Here is a 19836-nt window from a genome sequence, read left to right on the forward strand (position 1 = left end):
CCGACCTCGCTCTCGAGTCGTAATTGAGGGTGCCTCAAAGGGATGATGCCGAGGCTGGTAAATGGAGTTGAGATAGAGATTAGTCATGGGCTAATTGAATAATGGAGCAGGTTCGATGGACTGAATGACTTTTAATCTATGCTTCAATATTTTTCAAACTATCAAACAAAAAGTTCAAAGAAAACCTTTTAAAAATGCCCAATATTTTTTGATGGCTGTATAATCTTTCTCCCAGTTTGCTCACAAATCTGTGGAGGAGATTAAACGCTAGAGATTTCCCTGGTCTCAGCTAAATTTGGCCAAGATTCACCTGTCTGTCCATCAGCTAGGAAGTGGAGATGACCAGTCATGGTTCCTACTCCTGATTGCTATTGTGATTCCCTCCATACAGCTCGCTGCCCTTGGGCATCAGGCAAGGGCAGGATCAGGCTCTGATGCCCGGTACAGTTGAATATTTCGCCAAAACTCTTTGCCCCAGACTCACAGGTGAAGTGTGGCACCAGTACAAATGGGAGTATTACAGCGAGCAGCCTACACTTCCGAAGGTACTTCCGAGAATCCCGGAGCAGGATTCCCTGTCAGCTGATGCCGGAATCGGGAAACGCGATTGGGCGGAGAAACGTTCCGATGGTGAAATCGCGGTGGGTGCTGATCTCACACTAAATCACCATTCTCCGTCACCTCGACAGCAGGGTCAATACATTCCAGAACCCACGTATAGTAAATACCATTTTGCATATCATTAGCAAGCCCGACCCGGTATTAGCCTGGGCCACCCCAACTCTCCACCACTGATGGGCCGAGTTCCCAACGGCACCGTTCACTTGTGCTTTTAAAAATCGGTAACCCGGTGTCGTGGCTGCTGAGGGAGAGTTAGGAGGTAGGACACAGAGAGGAGCAACTGTGGGCTGCTGGGCCGGACATTGGCCGGACATGACTGGAATGGTGGAGGAGGGGCAGCCATATACATGTCTGTTTGTGAATGACAGCCCTGGCCTTGGCCTTGGCTAGGCCCTGGATAGAATGGCCCACACCTTGGACATGCTGATCCATAGCCAACACCCTACACCCTTGCCCCCCCCCCCCCCCCCCCATGCCTCCACCGTGGGTGCCACCTATGTGGTGTTGGCCTGGGTGGCTCGCATGGTCGCCACCACCTCCTGTTCCTGCAGGCGGTTGGACATCTCCACCTGCAGGTGCTGGACGCTCGCCAACATCCCCTCATGTAGCCCCTGGCTCTGTGACTGCATCTCCACAATAGATGGGACCGTCCATCCCAGAAGCCCAAAATCCGTCTAGACAGCAGCTGGTCCCTGGGATCGGCCTGCCCACCGACTGTACACCCCCTCGGGAATTCCTACCTCCACCTGCTGTACCGGATCAGCTGTGTGGGGAGCACCAGAGAGTGTCCCAGGAGCCTCTTCACTAAAGTGCCCGACCGAGGTGATAGTCTCTGGGATGGACAGTGAGGGGTGTTGGAGACGGCTGTGATGGGAAGTCAGTGTCATCCCCAGACTCGAGCTACGGGGTCTTGGGCCTCGTGTCGAGGGCTCCCGTCCGAGCTGCTATCCTCGTCACTGCTCGGCTCACGGTGGGGGGACTCCGGTTATGGCACTCGCTGGGGGCGGGGGACACCACATGGACCCACCCCGTCTCCAGCAGGTCCTGCAAGTCACAAGACAAGACGCTTGATTAGACCCTCGGCCAGGGGGGACTGGAGGTGGTGAGGATGGTGTGGGGATGTGGGTGGGAATGAGGGTAGTGTGTGGGTGAGGGTGGGGGTGAGGGTGGGGGTGGTGTGGGGATGAGGGTGGTGTGTGGGTGAGGGTGGGGGTGGTGTGGGGGTGAGGGTGTGGGGTGGGGGTGAGCGTGGGGTGGGGGTGAGGGTGGTGTGGGGGTGAGGGTGGTAAGGGGGTGGTGTGGGGGTGAGCATGGGGTGGGTTAGGGGTGAGGGTGGAGATGAGGGTTGGGTTGAAGGTGAGGGTGGCGTGGGGTGGCATTGGGGTGAGGGTGGGGGTGAGGGTGTGGGTGGGGTTGGGGGTGGGACTTGAGGTGAGGGTGGGGGTGGGGGTGAGGGTGGGGGTGAGGGCGGGTTCAAGGTGAGGGTGGTGTGGGGGTGAAGGTGGGGGTGGGGGTGTGGGTGGGGTTGGGGTGGGGTTTGGGGTGAGGGTGGGAGTAGTGTGGGGGTGAAGGTGGGGGTGGGGTGCGGGTGGGGGTAGTGTGGGGGTGAGGGTGCAGGTGGGGGTGAGGGCGGGGTGAGGGTGGGTTGAAGGTGAGGGTGGTGTGGGGGTGAGGGTGAGGATGAGGGGTGCGGAGATGAGAGTGGGGTGAGGGTGGTGTGTGGGTGAGGGTGCAGGTGGGGTGCGGGTGGGGGTATTGTGGGAGTGAGGGTGGGATGTGGGTGGTGTGGGGGTGAGGGTGCAGGTGGGGTGCGGGTGGGGGTATTGTGGGAGTGAGAGTGGGGTGAGGGTGGTGTGGGGGTGAGGGTGAGGATGAGGGGTGCGGAGATGAGAGTGGGGTGAGGGTGGTGTGTGGGTGAGGGTGCAGGTGGGGTGCGGGTGGGGGTATTGTGGGAGTGAGGGTGGGGTGTGGGTGGTGTGGGGGTGAGGGTGCAAGTGAGTTGCGGGTGGGGGTATTGTGGGGGTGTGGGTAGTGTATGGGTGTTGTTGGGGGAGGTTGACACAGGTGGCATGGGGAACGGCGATTTAGCGGGGTCTCACTTCCTCGCCCATGGCCGAGCTCCATGACTTCCCTTTCCTCTGGGACCATGTACAGGGCCCTCTGCTCAGCTATAGTGAGGGGCCGCAGGTCCAGCGGTTATGGGCAGCCTTCTCATGGGGGTGGGGGGGAGGGAGCAGAAAACGCACAGTAATAGACAGTCTGACTCATGAAGACCGGGGGTGGGTAGCTGGTGGCCTCAGTAGTCAGAGCACCCGGCCATGGCAGCTGGTATGGGTGCTGGCATGTGGTGTAGGGTGGGGGTTCCACCTCTGTAAGATCACCCCTCAGCCTCCTACGCTGCAAAGAAAAAGTCCCAGCCTGTCCACTCTCTCCCTGTAACTCAGTCCCTCGAGTCCTGGCAACATCCCTGTAAATCTCTTCTGCGCTCTCTCCAGTTTAATAACATCTTTCCCATAGCAAGGTGCCCAAAACTGAACACAATGCTCTGGGTGCGGCTTCACCAACGTCCTGTACAACTGCAACATAACTTCCCAACTTCTATAGTCAATCTTTCCTGACAGGTATAACCCTGCAATTCTGACCATCAGAGTGGGGTAACCACTGTTACAATAGGACATATATTGTGGTAAACCACTGTTCCTGTATTGTATATATTGTTTGTTGTCTCTGCTGGCTCCGCCTGTGGCTCCTCCCCTCAGGCTCTGTATCAAGGTGGCCGACCTCTGGCCCTGCCCCAGTTCGGGGTCAGTTGCCAGCAGGTTCTCGTTTAGCTGATTAAAGCCACAGTTTCGTTCCACAACTCGTCTTTGTTATAATTGATGGTTCATCACAGAGACAAAGGAATTAAGGAGAACCCCACATCTCAGACCGAATAAATAAATAAATAAACGGTTGAATTATTTCTTTAGCTGTGGTCGGGATGGTGATTGAAAGGTCAGCAAAAAAAACAGTGAGGTCCACAATAAAATGTCAACTCACATTATACACAATGCCAAAATCTGGTCCTTCTAAATTAATTGAGCATTTATTTTCTGTAAACTCTTTACAAAATGAACTAGGTGACGGTAAGACACACCTCATTGGAAACATTGTGCTTGTTGAGCTTTCTCTGCTTGGCGTGTGTAAGAGGGATGGTCCCATTATCCTTCTGAGATATCTTCACGTTTTTGCCCCCAATATCTGTCTCTCTTTTCCCAACCAGAGAATCCTCAGGGGACGTAACCTGAGGTGAAAGGTCACCACCCGAACATTGAAGAGAGCAGGAGAGAAGACAAGGTGAGCAGGAGGCCAGGTCCCCACCCCAAGCCTGCACGCCAGTCCCCAAAGTGTGGAGGAAGGGAAGAGTGAAGAAGGTGCAGAGGTGACGTCTTCCCCGCACGTCAACATGCCTTCCTCGTTCTGACTATCTTGCTCTGGTACTTCACCGAGTTTCTCCCTTGGCCTACCACATAGACATCGAGTTGGTAGGTTTCCCCAGGCTCCAGGCCCTCAATATGTTCTGTCATCACCGCCTTCCGCAGATTTGAGCCACGGAAATATTGGCAGCTCACCTTCTCCGACTTGCTCCTCGCTGTTGGTCCGAGGCAGTGGTTTTGCAGTTCTTTTGGTTTCTCCTTGCGCACCACCCGCTTTCTGTACACGCAATATTTGTTCAGGGCCTGTGTGGCCAGCCAGGCGACAGTCAAGGAAGAGCAGGCGCGCAGTCGGTCAAACACTTTGAGCCTCGTGTCACGGGGGAGGGCTGGGAACGGCTGCTTGCTGGGGTGAGTGGTTACGTGAACTTTCAACAAGGCCTTCCTGCCTTTTCCAGCTTTTAGGCGGAGTAGGTACCGAGCTTTCGGCTTGCCGATGAGGCGGAAATGTTGAACTCCCTTCACACTCTGGGATGCCACCACCTTTCTGTTCTGCCTGATCTGCACGTGGGCTGTACGGTAGCAGGACTGAAGAGAGACCATCACCGAATGATGAGAGGAAACTGGCTTGAACCGCAGGGATTTGGAACTTCCCCGCTTGATGAATATCTCCGTCACCCTCCCAGCTTTCAGCTCCTGCACTTTTTGCTTCGCCTCGTCCTTGGTTTTAGCAAATGTCCCCAGGTAGGCCGAGCTCACGTTGGTCAGGAGATTCGAAATGAAAACATCAAAGTAGTACTGGGTGCTGGGTTTTAGCCAGGATACGGTGAACGTGTTTTTGCTCCCGGTGCAGGTTCTCTGAATGCCTGCCAGGTGTCCAGCTGATGGTTTCATAGACTGACGCCCAACAATTGGGCGATTGGCCGCATCGTCAAGGAGCGCAGACCCTGACAGCCCCCAATCCAACCCCGACCACTGTGCCCTTTTGAAAAGGTCGGCCTCGTTAAGTTTAGCCTCAACGGCACACAGGCTTTTATAGTTGTGCTTCTTATTAACGACCACACAGTACTCTGTGGGCTGGTGGAACTGAGAGGTAGCTGGACTTGGCTTCCACACCAGAGAAACACTAGTACGTCCCACAAATGTCAGGCCCAACCGTGAGTCACTGGGCAGTTTGGGGTACGGTTGATCAGATTCAGGGGTGGTTGTGGCATAGGCGTTGAAAATGGCGTCCTTCTCGATGGACACAAGTTCCAGTCTGTAGATGCCGGCTGGGCTATCAGCAATGCCATAACACTCAACATCATTACCTTGATAATAAAACAACTCTGCACTTTGAGCCTGAACAGTCACCTTGGGGTCCTTCTGGAGATTAAAATGCTCCAATTCGCCTGTTAAAAGAAGAAATGATGAGGTTAAACAAAAATGCCAACAGAGATTCAGTTGCCGGGACTCTTGCCTCTGAATCAGAGGTTGTGGATTCAGGTCCCACTGACAGGTTTGAACACAAAATCGCAGCTGGCACTCCCAGTACAGTTGTGTGGTGAATGTAACTTAGTAATTCACACTGTATTTACCAATACCATTGTAAGCGCAGTAGCGTTATCCGACCACTAGGGGGGGGGGAGTAGATCTGGGAATGCTCAGGTGTTTGTACAGGGCTCCACCCTTGGCTCCGCCCACAACTCCTCCCCCTGGACTGCTGTATAAATACCCTTGTCCAGAGCCAGCCTGCAGGTCATCGAGAGTTCAACGGGTAACAGGCTGGCTCGGTAGTAAGTAGATTAAAACCACTGTTCATATCTTAAAGCACGTGTCTAGTGAATTGATGGTTCCATCAAGTTGAAGAGGCCATCGTTTGTTAAACTAAGGCCCTGTGTGTTCTCTCTCGCAGATATAAAAGGTTCTGTGAGAGAGTGGAGCCAGGACGATAAAAGAGCGCAAGGAAGAGTGAGATAGAGTGGAGCTGGGAGGTCAAAGGGCACAAGAAAGAACGAGATTGAGAGTGGAGCCAGGAGATAAGATAGCGTGGGGAAAAGCCAGACTGAGAACGGAGCTGGGGAGACAAAAGGGCACGAGAAAAGTGAGTTCCAGATTCCCACCACCCGCTGGGTGAAAAGGATTTTCCTCACATCTCTTATGAACCTCCTGCCCATAACCTTAAATCTATACCCCTGGTTATTGGCTGTTCTGCTACTGGGGGCTATGGATGCTAATGTGGCACAGTGATTAGCACTGCTGCCCCACAGCGCCAGGGACCCGGGTTCAATTCGGGTCACTGTCTGTGCGGAGTCTGCACGTTCTCCACGTGTGTGCGTGGGTTTCCTCCAGGTGCTCCAGTTGCCTCCCACAGACCAAAGACGTGCAGGTTAGGTAGATTGGCCGTGATAAATTGGCCCTAGTGTCCAAAGGTGAGGTGGTGTTATGGAAATGGGGTAGGGTGATGGGCCTTAGTGGAGTGCTCTTTCATAGGGTCAGTGCAGACTCGATGGGCCGAATGGCCTCCTCCTGCACCGTAAGGATTCTAAGGGGAAAAGTTATTTTCTCTGCCCCATATAATTTTTATCACCTCAATCAGGTCCTCCCTCAGCTTTCTTTACTCCAAGGTCTGGTTCTGTGAGTTGTCTTAAATTTGCTTGTTTCATGTGTGTATGTAATTGTCTTTTGAATGAGGTTGAGTAAGCAGAAGGATAAAGTGTGATAAAATAAGAGAGGAGTTGTTAAAGTAATTGCTTTATTCCGATGGGAGAGCGGTTATTCTGGGGCAATGGAATATAATGATTCAAAAGCTGGCTGCGGAAGAGTGTTAAACTTACATTTTTAACATAATTTTAACATCATTCTTGAGAATTTACCTTTTTCTTTGAGTTTTAATTGCAGTTTTGAAGAAAGAAGAACAAAGACACTGCCTAATCTAGTTCCCTGTTTTTCTTTGAATACTGTACTTTAATTTCAGTTTTAAATCGTGAGGAGCGTGGAGTTTACACGTTCTCCCCGTGTCTGCGTGGGTTTCCTCCGGGTGCTCCGGTTTCCTCCCACAAATCCCGAAAGACGTGCTTGTTAGGTGAATTGGACATTCTGAATTCTCCCTCTGTGTACCCGAACAGGCGCCGGAATGGAAACTAGGGGCTTTTCACTGTCACTTCATTGCAGTATTTGTGTAAGCCTACTTATGGTAATAATAAAGATTATTAGCGGTATTGCCGCTGGACTCGTAATCTAGAGACCCAGAGGAATGACCTGGGGACCACGGCAGGTGATGAAATTTGAACTCAATAAAATACTTGGAATTTAAAATGTCTAACGATGACCATGAAACCATTGTTGCTTGTTGGCAAAACCCGTCTGGTTCACTAACACCCTTCCAGCGGATATGTGACTCCAGACCCACAGCAAAGATGGTTGATTCTTAACTGCCCCTCAAGGGCAATGAGGGATGGGCAATAAATGCTGGCACAGCCTGCAATGCCCACCTCCCATGAACACATTAAAATGTATGAATGTAGGTTTTAGACTAATGACTGTGTGATTATGGCCGGGATTCTCCAATCCTGCGGCCAAGTTCTGGCGCCGGCGTGAAAGATAGCGTCAATGGGCCTCACCTGGCAGCTATCCACCCCTTCCCAGGGGGCTAGTATGGCGCCGGAGTGGTCTCCGCAGCTCCAGCGCCCGAAAGCCGGCGAGTTCACGCAAGCGTGCTCCGGCCGGCGCGAGTTTGCGTATGCGCATGGTTTCCCGTCTCCGCGTCGGCCCCGGGCAATATGGCGGAGCCTTACAGGCGCGGAGCAACATAGGGCCCCATGGAACCAGCCCACCCACTGGCCCCAATTGCGGGCCAGGCCACCATGGAGGCCCACCCCGGGGTCAGATCCCCCCCCCCCCCCCCCCCCCCCCCCCCCCCCGCGCAAGGTCGGCCCCCGCAAACAGAATGTCCAGGTCCTGCTGGGTGAGGCCATATGTAACTCACGCCAGTGGGACTCGGCTAAACTCAGAGGGCACGCGGCTCGTCGAGGGCCGGAGAATCTCCGACTCGGCGTGGGGTCGGAGAATTCCGGCCTATAGCTAAATACAAATTTCCACCTATGTGTGGAATTTCTATTTTATATTCCATTAATCACTTGCTGCACATTACGACAACTTGACAGCTCCATTGAAACTAAATTACGAATGATAAAAAGAGGCTTTATTGAACAAAAATAATCAAATGTCTCCTACAACCTTACGCCTGACAGAAATTTCAGTTTGAGGATGTGAAAGATTAAAGACACATCAAGCAATTGGCCACAATCAGTTTAATCCTCAAATGAGGTTGGAAATATGTTTCTGTGTTAGAGCGGGAGATGAAGTTGGAAATATGTTTCTGTGTTAGAGCGGGGTATGAAGTTGGAAGTATGTTTCTGTGTTAGAGCGGGGGATGAAGTTAGAAATATATTTCTGTGTTCGAGCGGGGGATGAAGTTGGAAATATATTTCTGTGTTCGAGCGGGGGATGAAGTTGGAAATATGTTTCTGTGTTCGAGCGGGGGATGAAGTTGGAAATATGTTTCTGTGTTCGAGCGGGGGGAATGTAGGTTTTTATGTTTGTCCCTTGCTTTCTACAACTTTGAAGTCAGTTTGGAAAAATCACTCTTTCTGCTTTGATGTGGGCGCAAGGTAATGATTGAAATCCTTGTTTTTACAATTTGAATAGTTTGTAGATTGCGCTCCCCAGCATCCTGAGCTGTTGATGTTGAGTTGGGAATATTCCAGGTTCAGCGCAGTTACTAAACAAACCAGACTTTCAAAAAGCTGCTGGATAAACAACATAAATGCCACATTTCTGCATAATTGGTATAAACTAAACATGGTCACCTGTGTTTATTCAGCTTTTCACCCCTCATCCTAAACCCTCTGCTTCACCAAGTGTTTTATTCTGTCTAATTTCCCTACCAATGCCGACCAATCCCAGTGCCGCTCACTCCCAGTGCCGCTCATTCCCAGTGTCGTTCACTCCCAGTGTCACTCACTCCCAGTGCCGCTCATTCCCAGTGTCGTTCACTCCCAGTGCCACTCACTCCCAGTGCTACACACTCCCAGTGTCACTCACTCCCACTGCCACACACTCCCAGTGTCACACACTCCCAGTGTCACTCATTCCCAGTGCCACACACTCCCAGTGTCACACACTCCCAGTGTCACTCACTCCCAGTGCTACACACTCCCAGTGCTACACACTCCCAGTGTCACACACTCCCAGTGTCACACACTCCCAGTGTCACACACTCCCAGTGTCACTCACTCCCAGTGTCACACACTCCCAGTGTCACACACTCCCAGTGTCACACACTCCCAGCGTCACTGACTCCCAGTGTCACTCACTCCCAGTGTCACACACTCCCAGTGTCACACACTCCCAGTGTCACACACTCCCAGTGTCACTGACTCCCAGTGTCACTCACTCCCCGCGTCACTGACTCCCAGTGTCACTCACTCCCAGTGCCACACACTCCCAGTGCCACACATTCCCAGTGTCACTGACTCCCAGTGTCACTGACTCCCAGTGTCACACACTCCCAGTGTCACTCACACTCAGTGTCACTCACTCCCAGTGTCACTGACTCCCAGTGTCACTCACTCCCAGTGTCACTCACTCCCCGCGTCACTGACTCCCAGTGTCACTCACTCCCAGTGCCACACACTCCCAGTGCCACACATTCCCAGTGTCACTGACTCCCAGTGTCACACACTCCCAGCGTCACTGACTCCCAGTGTCACTCGCTCCCAGTGTCACTCACTCCCAGCGTCACTGACTCCCAGTGTCACACACTCCCAGCGTCACTGACTCCCAGTGTCACTCACTCCCAGTGTCACTCACTCCCAGTGTCACTCACTCCCAGTGTCACTCACTCCCCGCGTCACTGACTCCCAGTGTCACTCACTCCCAGTGCCACACACTCCCAGTGCCACACATTCCCAGTGTCACTCACTCCCAGTGTCACACACCCCCCACGTCACTGACTCCCAGTGTCACTCACACTCAGTGTCACTCACTCCCAGTGCCACACACTCCCAGTGCCACACATTCCCAGTGTCACTCACTCCCAGTGTCACACACCCCCCACGTCACTGACTCCCAGTGTCACTCACTCCCAGTGCCACACATTCCCAGTGCCACACACTCCCACTGCCACACACTCCCAGTGTCACTCACTCCCAGTGTCACTCACTCCCAGTGTCACTCCCTCCCAGTGTCACTCACTCCCAGTGTCACACACTCCCAGTGCCACACACTCCCAGTGCCACACACTCCCAGTGTCACACACTCCCAGTGTCACACACTCCCACTGCCACACACTCCCAGTGTCACTCACTCCCAGTGCCACACACTCCCAGTGCCACACATTCCCAGTGTCACTCACTCCCAGTGTCACTCACTCCCAGTGTCACTGACTCCCAGTGTCACTCACTCCCAGTGCCACACACTCCCACTGCCACACACTCCCAGTGCCACACACTCCCACTGCCACACACTCCCAGTGTCACTCACTCCCAGTGTCACTGACTCCCAGTGTCACTCACTCCCAGTATCATTCAATCATAAGAATCTCAAAACATGATAGGGCTAAGTCCATTCAATCCTTTGAGTCTGCTCCACCATTCAATATCTTAACTGGTCAGTTCTGTCACTGCTGCCCACTCTCTCGCTCTGTTGATTCCCTGAGAGACCAAAATCGGTCCATCTCAGCTTTAACTATATATGGCAATTCCTTCCCAGTGTCACACATTCCCAGCGGTACTCATACCAAGTGTCACTCATTCCTTGTGCAATGGAGTACAAAATGTGCAGGATGGAGTTTAAGAAAGCAAAGAGGAGATGTGAGGAATGCCCAGCCCACTGGGGTGGACAATCCTAATTAAGGTTCACAACCCTTGAGGGGAAGTAATTTCTCCCCATCTCACTCTTAAATGATTGGCTCCTTATCGTGACACTGTTGCCGTGCCCTAGATTCCCCAGCCTGGGGAAACAATCTGCCCCTTCAGAATCAATGCCTGTTTCAATGCGGTCGCCTCGCACTGTTCTAAACTTCAGAGAATATAGACCCAATTCACTCAGCCTTTCAGCAGAGGACAACTCTCTCGCACAAACATACGCATCAGGAGCAGGAGTAGGCCACTCGGCCCCTCGAGCCTGCATGACTGATCTGATTGTAACCTCAACCCCACATTCCTGCCTCTCCCAATAACCTTTCACCTCCTTTGTTAATCAAGAATCGAGCTCTGCCTCAAAAAATATTCAAAGATTCTGCTTCCACTGAAAATGAAATGAAAATCGCTTATTGTCACCAGTAGGCTTCAATGAAGTTACTGTGAAAAGCCCCTAGTCGCCACATTCCGGCGCCTGTCCGGGGAGGCTGTTACGGGAATCGAACCGTGCTGCTGGCCTGTTTGGTCTGCTTTCAAAGCCAGTGATTTAGCCCAGTGAGCTAAACCAGCCCCTCCTTGTCCAGGTACCTGTGGAGTCTCACCACCATCGCCCTCGGGGGGGTGGGGGGGGGTGGGGGGGGGGGTCCCCCGCACGCGGCTTTCTCGCTAGCGCTCTGTGAGCCCTGTCCACCTCCAAGGGTCGGGTGAACGTCCCATCTCCCAGTAGCTTCTCAAACATATCTGCTCTGTATGCCCCTGTGTCCGTCCCTTCAGATCCCTCTGGGAGACACTCGATTCTCAGGTTCTGCTGGCGGGACCTGTTCTCTGGGTCCGCCACCTTCTCCAGGAGCTTTTTCTGTTGGTCTCTCAGCATCCCCACCTTCAACTCCACCACTGTTTGATGTTCCTCCTGCTCAGCCTGCGCCTTCTCCACTTTCTGGATCGCCCGATCCTGAGCATCCAGTCTGAGTTCCAGCCGCGCAATCGACTCCTTCATCGGCTCCAAGCATTCCTGTTTCTGCTTGGCGAAGCCCTCCTGAATGAACTGCATCAGCTGCTCCGTTGACCGCTGGGTCAACACGCCAGGACCCCAGTCGTCCGCCCTGCTTTCCCCCGCTGCAGCCTCAACCCAAGCCTTCTCTGTTCGCCTATTTCTTCCTTTGTGAGCACTCCTGGTCCGCCTCTCCATGCACTGACGTAGGATTCCTCGTCACAGTTGCATCCAACATCAATTTTCCACTTCAGATCCGACAAAGAATCGGGGAAAAAGGTCCAAAGTTCCTACCCGAGCGGGAGCTACCAAATGTGCGACCTACTCCTTCATAGCCGCCACCGGAAGCAACTTTACGTTAATATTAAGCAGCAAAATTGGGCGGTACAACCCACACTTCTCCGGGTCCTTACCTTTCCTCATAATCAGGGAAATGGATGCCTGCGACAATGTGGGGGGGGGGGAGCTCCTCAATACCCCTTACCTCATTGTACATCCTCATTAGCAGAGGCCCCAACTCCGTACCAAAGTCCTTGTAAAACTTCACTGGGAAACCGTCCGGTCCCGGGGCCTTCCCTGCCTGCATCGCACCAACGCCGTCGATCACCTCCCTCAGCCCGAACGGGGCCCCCAATCCCTGCGCCCTCTCCTCCTCCACCCGAGGGAACTCCCATCTTTCCAGGAACAGTGTCTCATCCCCTCCTAAAGGCATGATTATCAAATAAAACTGGACACTGGGCCAGGGGTTATGGGGAGAAGGCAGGAGAATGGGGATGAGAAACATATCAGCCATGATTGAATGGCGGAGCAGACTCGATGGGCCAGATTGCCTTATTCTGCACCTATGCCTTATGGTCTTATGGAGCCACCAAGTGATATAAGATGACTAAAACCTTGGTCAAAGAGGTTGATTGGGTCTTCAAGGAGGCAAGTGAGGGGGAGAGATGGAGAGGTTTTGGGAGGAGACTGTCAAGCTCAGGGCCTACCTGGGCTGAATATTCGTCCCCCATTGGTGCGACATCAGGGATTGGTGGGGGAGCATTGGAGTGGACATTGATGTGTAGAGCTGGAAGAGATTACGGAGATAGGGAGATAAAAGTTCAGCTGCCATTGGTCTTTCCCTCACCTGATCCATCTCCACTTGACTGGTCCTCAAGCTCCTGAATTGTGAGGGTCCATTGTAAAGGTGTTTCACACGGTGTGACCCTCACTGTGACAGGTGTGTTGTCCTCCTCCACTATGAAGTAGTATCTTCAAGGAACAAAACAACATTAAGTATGAAAAGGATGATCTCCAGATGTTCGGTCAGCAAGCCAACTGTAGTTGGATGAACCCTGTGCTTGGGGTCCACCCGGGCAAGGCAATCATTAATTTATCTTTAAAAATGATTCACGTCTCACGTAAAATCTCTACATGATTAATGGGGGAATCTGGGAGGAGAGTGGGGAGAAGTACGGAGAGAAGAATGGGAAAGAGTTTGTGAGGAGAGTGGAGAGAGAGGGTCTGGAAACAGAGTGGGAGAGAGGGTCTGGGAGGAGTGTCAAGGAAGAGAGTGGAGGAGGGGGTCTGGGAGGAGATTGGGAGAGGGGGTCTTGGAGGAGCATGGGGGAGGGGGTCTGGGAAGAGAGTGGGGGAGGGGATCTGGGAAGAGAGTGGGAGGGAGGATCTGGGAGGAGTGTGGGAGAGAAGGTCTGGGAGGAGTGTGGGAGAGAGGATCTGGGAAGAGAGTGGGACAGAAGATCTGGGAGGAGTGTGGGGAACATATGGGAGGAGGGTGAGGGAGGGTCTGGGAGAACAGGGAGGACCTGGGAAAAGGGTAGGAAGGGGGCCGGGTAGGAGAGTGGGTGAGGTTTTTGGAAGAGCCACAGACTGGGAGGAGAGTGAGGGCAGGAGTCTGAATGGAAAATACGAGGGTTTGGAGGGGAGAGGGAGGTGAGTGCGTCTGCATGGAGACATGAGGGGGATATCTGGATGGAGAATGGTGAGAATTTGAGGGATAAACAGAGGAATGATTCTGAATGGGGAGAGTAGGTGGTATCTGATAAAACAATGTCAGAATTCCAAATTCCAAACTTCATTAAAAGAGAAGGAAGCTGGATATTTGTAAATTAAATTTCCAATTATGTGGCACATGAACATGTGCCTGAGGTGTTCTCCAGTCAGTTTGTCATTCAAACTGTCTCTGGAGAAACGGGTCACTAAATTGGATCGGACAGGCCAGCTGTAAAAATTGTTCATCTCGATTGTTCCTGTTGATTTTACAACTTTTCAATCATCTTAAGGCCTGTCCGCTTGCCTTCTCCCCTTCCCCCATCACCCCCTCCCCCCGGATCCACCACCTTCCCCCTCCCCCACTTGAGTTCACTTTTGGACTTGACATAAAATAAACCTCCACCTACTCCCTACGCCCAAGTGCCAGACGAGGAGCTGGGTTTATGTGCAGAGATTAGGAGAAACTGGGATCGTTCTCCCTAGAGCAGAGAAGGTGAAGGAGGAGATTTGGTCAAGGCATTTAAAATGGTGAGGTGTTTTTATGGAGTATACAAAGAGAGGCTGTTTCCATTGGTGGGTAAGCAAAGGGACACAGATTTAAATCAATTGGCTGAAGAATTCAGAGGGTCAGAGTGGCCTCCGTCTGTGCTTTGTGATTCGATTCATCCTGGCTCCCAATCACAGGTTCTACCTCCAAGAAAACGCACACCGACTTGCTATATTGCATCGATGAGTTTTCTCCAGGCTTCTGTCTTGTTGAGGTACCACCAAATTTAAAATTCTCACCTTCCCGTTCAAATCCCTCCGGGGCCTGACCTCCTGCTCTGTCTCTCCAGCCTCCAGCCCAGGAGTTCCAGGACTTTGACCCAGTGACAGTGAAGGAACGGCCGATATATTTCCAAGTCAAGGTGCTTAGTGACTTGGGAGGGGGGGGGGGGGGGGGGGGGGGAACTTGCAGATGGTGGTGTTCCCATGTGTATGAGAGCATAGTCCTTCTAGATGGTAGAGGTTGTGGGTTTGGAAGGTGTTATTAATCAATCGGTCATTGGAGATTGCGTCTGGGCCCTAAGCTGTGGGATCTGCGAGACTATCCTCAGTCTCGAAGATAACCAGTGACCGACCCTCCACTGCTTTTTCGGGGAGATAATTCTCAAGATTTCCCACCCTGAGTGAAGAAATTCCTCCTTATCCTGAGGCAGTGTCCATTTGTTCTGGACATCTCACCCTCTCCCAGAGCAGCCCCCCCCACCTCGCGCACCCACCATCCCCCCCCAGGCCAGGGGAAACATCCTTCCTGCATCTACCCTGTTGAGCCCTGTAAAAGACTTGTTTGTTTTAAGGAAATTGCCGCTCACTTTTCTGAACCCTAGTGAATACGGGTCCAATCTCCTCGATCTCTCCTCACAGGACAGTCCCACCTACCCAGGGATTGGCCTGGAAGATCGACCGTCCTGCCTTTGAGTTACCTCTGTGGTGTGTCTTTCAGGAGAAACCCGGTGATTTCGGTTCCATCTGGTATGGCTGTCAGGTCCTGGGGTGTCAGCTGATTGTAAAGACTTTGCACAATGGTCAGATCTCTCCCTGGCAGCTTCTGTGCGGAGCCAGCGAGGCTGAGGAGAAGATGCAGAGAGAGAACGTTCCTGCAGGCTGGAAGCAGCATGTTCCACACACTCCTCACTGGAGCTGGACGTTCTTTAACAAAACAAAAATAGGTAAATCAGTCATCGCCGCAACCTCAAATCGCTCACCAAGAAAACGCACACCGACTTGCTGCATTGCATCGATGAGTTTTCTCCAGGCTTCTGTCTTGTTGAGGTACCACCGAATTTAAAATTCTCACCTTCCCGTTGAAATCCCTCCGGGGCCTGACCTCCTGCTCTATCTCTGCAATTTCCTCCAACCCTTTACCTATCCAAAATCGCCCCTTCAATTCTGGCCCCCTGCACATCGCCCAATTGTTTTATCCTTTCCTGGGATGAGGGAGTTGCTGGCTAAATCAGCATTTAATGCCCATTCCTAATTGCCCTGGAGAAGGTGGTGGTGAGCTGCCTCCTCGCACCGCTGCAGTCCCTGTGGTGTAGATACACCCACTGTGCTGTTAGGGAGGGAGTTCCAGGACTTTGACCCAGTAACAGTGAAGGAACGGCCGATATATTTCCAAGTCAAGGTGCTTAGTGACTTGGGAGGGGGGAGGGGGGGGGGAACTTGCAGATGGTGGTGTTCCCATGTGTTTGAGAGCCTTGTCCTTCTAGATGGTAGAGGTCGTGGGTTTGGAAGGTGTTATTAATCAATCGATCACTGGAGATTGCGTCTGGGCCCTAAGCTGTGGGATTTCCTCCCTAAACATCCCCATCTCTTTCTCTCTGCTTAAATCCATAACACTTTGACCAAACCTTCAGTATTACGTATAAATGTTTTAACACTATTTGTGTACTCGATGCCTCGAAACTCTAAAAAAGTTTAAGGCAATTATTTTCATGCATTCAAACTGTTGGGAAATTATGTAGTTTATATCTCTGGGTCACTGTCCTTCATCATCCTTCAGTGTCCTCTCATTAAGTGGAGGTAATGTTCAATTGCTCGGTGTTTGATTATGTGTGTCTGTTGACTGCTCACTCTATCGGATTTGTTAAACCTGGGTGTCGTCATTTCGAAACAGAAGCCAGACTGGTGCTGTGAACATGAGAGCGGATATTTTAAAGCATTGAATAAAACTCTTGTTAACACATAAACAGTGGTGTATCATCTCTGCACATCTCTGAGGCACAATGCACCACAGTGTATGTGGTGAATGAGATTCACACGACATTATAGTTACCAATGTCACTCTGTTCCAAGTAGATACATGTATCAATATTGTAAGTGCAGTTGCACTACCTGACCACCAGGGGGAGTAGCTCTGGGAGTACTCGAGAGTTTGTACCGTGCTCCTCCCTTGGCCCCGCCCAGAACTCATCGCCCTGGAGCTGCTGTATAAAGCTCCGTGCAACAGAGTCAGCCAGCCAGTTCACCGAAAGTTCAACGGCTAACAGGCTGGCTCTGTTGTAAGTATATTAAAACCGCTATTCTAATCCTACAAGCACGTGTCTGTAGAATTGTTGGTTCCAACAGTGTACTTTCCCACTGTCATGTGAGAGCACCTTTAAGAAATGGATGTGTAAGTAATGTACCTTTAAGAAATGCAGTGATGTCAGAGTGGGGGTGGAGCTGGGCTTTAGCTCAGCAATTTTGAAGTTTTTAGTTTCAGTTTGAGGAGGACGTTGGGAGTGTCTGTGTGTTTTGCAAAGAGCTGCAGGAAGAAAACACAGAGTGGGTCTGTGGATGTCTGCAAATCCAAAGACTATAAATATATTGAATGTAACCTCACGTCTGTTGTTAAGGGTGAAGTCTTTTGGATGTTTAAAGGAACATTTTGAGGGATTATTTAGTGTTGTATTATTTTCGGGGTTATCTTTGAAGTAAGGGGTGTTAAGTGATCCAATGTTTATTTAAAAGGTTAAGTTGAGTTCATGGAATAAACATTGTTTAGTGTTAAAAACCACGTGTCCATAATTGTAATACCACACCTGGGGAACAAGCCGTGTGCTTCAAAAGCAACAATCCATTAAAGGTGGGGTTGGTTGAACTCCATGATACATTTTGGGGTTCTGAAAACACCTCTCCCATAACACCAGTCCTTGGGCTGGATTCTCCGCCGCCGGGATGCTCCGTTTTGCCGGCAGCCCAGGGGTTTCCCGAGGGTATGTGGCTGCCCCACACTGGGAAACCCCCATTGACCAGCCGACAAAACAGAACATCCCGCTGACGTGCTGAACCAAAAATCTGGCGCGGCGGGGCGGAGAATCCAGCCCCATGTTTTTATTTCTCCCTCATACCTATCCACACTAAACTGTCTGCTCTTACATTCATACATTCTTCATACAATAACCCTCACGGGACCCACGGGGACACATCGATCGATCTCCCTGTGGGGCTCGTAGACCGAGATTCTCCACGAGTGGGTGGAGGCCCACCCAGCTGGGTCTCATAAACACGTCCTTTAAAAGCCGGCCCGGAATGGGACCAGCACTTCCGTTAGTCCCAACTGGGACCGTTGAGTTGTAAACTGCGCAGCAGCCTTTACGTCAACTAAATAAACGTTGGTTGCCTCACCCTCTCGGGCCTCCAGAGCTATTATACCGTGAACTTGTCTGAGGTTGCCTGAAGATATTCTCTGTCCGGCAAGACCCTCATACCTGTAGGATGACGCTCCCTATATCCAAACTGAAATTATCTTTAAGGTCATCACATTGCTTTCTTTCCCGGTGATTAGGTGAGCTTGGCGATCAAACTAAACCTTATTTTTAAGGCCTGGCATTGCACCATATTTATATAACGAGGCATGAGAGGGACTAATAATTCGGCGGGACTCTTCATTCTCAAATTTGCAGAAGGCACTCGCGATCACCTCCAGGCTGAGGTGTCCTCGTGCTCCCCTTGCTGCCTCAGGAGCGTCCAGCTTTCCCTATGGGACGGATGGCACTCTGATTGGGCCTCCCACCCCTGGGATCCCGCCAACAGCAGACACCGAGGTGGCCTCTTACTTGACCACAGTTGAACCAGTGAGTGAGCAGCACAGGCATTGGGGGGGGGGGGGGGGGGGGGGCGCATGCGTATATGGTCCCAATATCAGTATCCCAACCCAACTGGACAAATTCCAGCCAATACCTCAGGTCAATCTGGTTGAGTGATGTAACTAGAGGGTTGAATTGCCCGTACTGAAGAGCAGCTTTCTCAGCAATTTGAGAGGGCAGTTAAGAGTCTACCCCATTGCCATGGGTCTGGAGACACATGTAGGCCAGACCAGGTAAGGGCAGCAGATTTCCTTTCATGAAAGGACCAGATGGGTTTTTACAAGAATCGATGATGGTTGTCATGGTCACCAGCACTGTCTCTCAGTCTTATTTCCAAATTTATTGTTCTTTGATCAGTCATACAGGGCAGGTCAGAAGCTGTCAGCCCTGCGGAGAGTAACTCACCTCCTAACCCCCCAAAGCCTGTCCACCATCTACAAGGCACAAGTCAGGAGTGCGATGGAATACTCTCCACTTGCCTGGATGAGTGTAGCTCCAACAACACTCAAGAAGCTCAACACAATCCAGGACAAAGCAGCCCAGTTGATTGCTCCCCTTTCCACAAACATTCAAACCCTCCACCACCGATGAACATTGGCAGCCGTGTGTACCATCTACAAGATGCACTGCAGTAACTCACCAAGGTTCCTCAGGCAGCACCTTCCAAACCCACCACCACTACCATCTAGAAGGACAAGAGCAGCAGATACCTGGGAACCCCACCACCTGGAGGTTCCCCTCCAAGTCACTCACCACCCTAATTTTAAAATACATCACCGTTCCTTCACTGTCACTGGGTCAAAGTGCTGGAACTCCGTCCCTAATAGCACAGTGGGTGTACCTACATCTTGGGGACTGCAGGGGTTCAAGAAGGCAGCTCACCACCATCTTCTGAAGGACAACTAAGGATGGGCAATAAATGCTGGCCTAGCCAGCGACAAATAAGTCCAGTAAATTAATTTTTTAAAAAGCAGCGATGGAGTTATAGTTAACATGAAAAGTAACGTCAGGTAGACATAAAACATTCCATATCGTATTAAAGGCAAGGGCAGCAAGATAGCACAAGTGGCTAGCACTGTGGCTTCACAGTGCCAGGGTCCCAGGTTCGATTCCCCGCTGGATCACTGTCTGTGTGGAGTCTGCACGTTCTCCCCGTGTCTGCGTGGGTTTCCTCCGGGTGCTCTGGTTTCCTCCCACAGTCCAAAGACGTGCAGGTTAGGTGGATTGGCCATGATAAATTGCCCTTGGGGCCCAAAAAGGTGAGGAGGGGTTATTGGGTTACGGGGATAGGGTGGAAGTGAGGG

General features: G+C 51.7%; 1 protein-coding gene across 2 annotated transcripts in view; it reads right to left on the reverse strand.

Moving 5' to 3' along the window:
- Positions 1–3681: 3681 nt before the first annotated feature.
- Positions 3682–19836, reverse strand: part of LOC119965451 (protein NDNF-like) — a 34282-nt gene continuing 18127 nt past the window's right edge. For both annotated transcript variants that reach the window (XM_038796246.1, XM_038796247.1), the window contains 3 exons: positions 15386–15611; positions 13054–13178; positions 3682–5425 (listed from right to left, as the gene is read on the reverse strand). In XM_038796246.1, the coding sequence (XP_038652174.1) occupies positions 4062–5425; positions 13054–13178; positions 15386–15611 (1715 nt within the window). In that variant the 3' untranslated portion in view covers positions 3682–4061. The remainder of the gene's footprint in view (positions 5426–13053; positions 13179–15385; positions 15612–19836) is intronic.

This window comes from Scyliorhinus canicula, chromosome 4 (assembly GCF_902713615.1).
Source record: "Scyliorhinus canicula chromosome 4, sScyCan1.1, whole genome shotgun sequence".
In the NCBI taxonomy this organism is placed as follows: domain Eukaryota; kingdom Metazoa; phylum Chordata; class Chondrichthyes; order Carcharhiniformes; family Scyliorhinidae; genus Scyliorhinus; species Scyliorhinus canicula.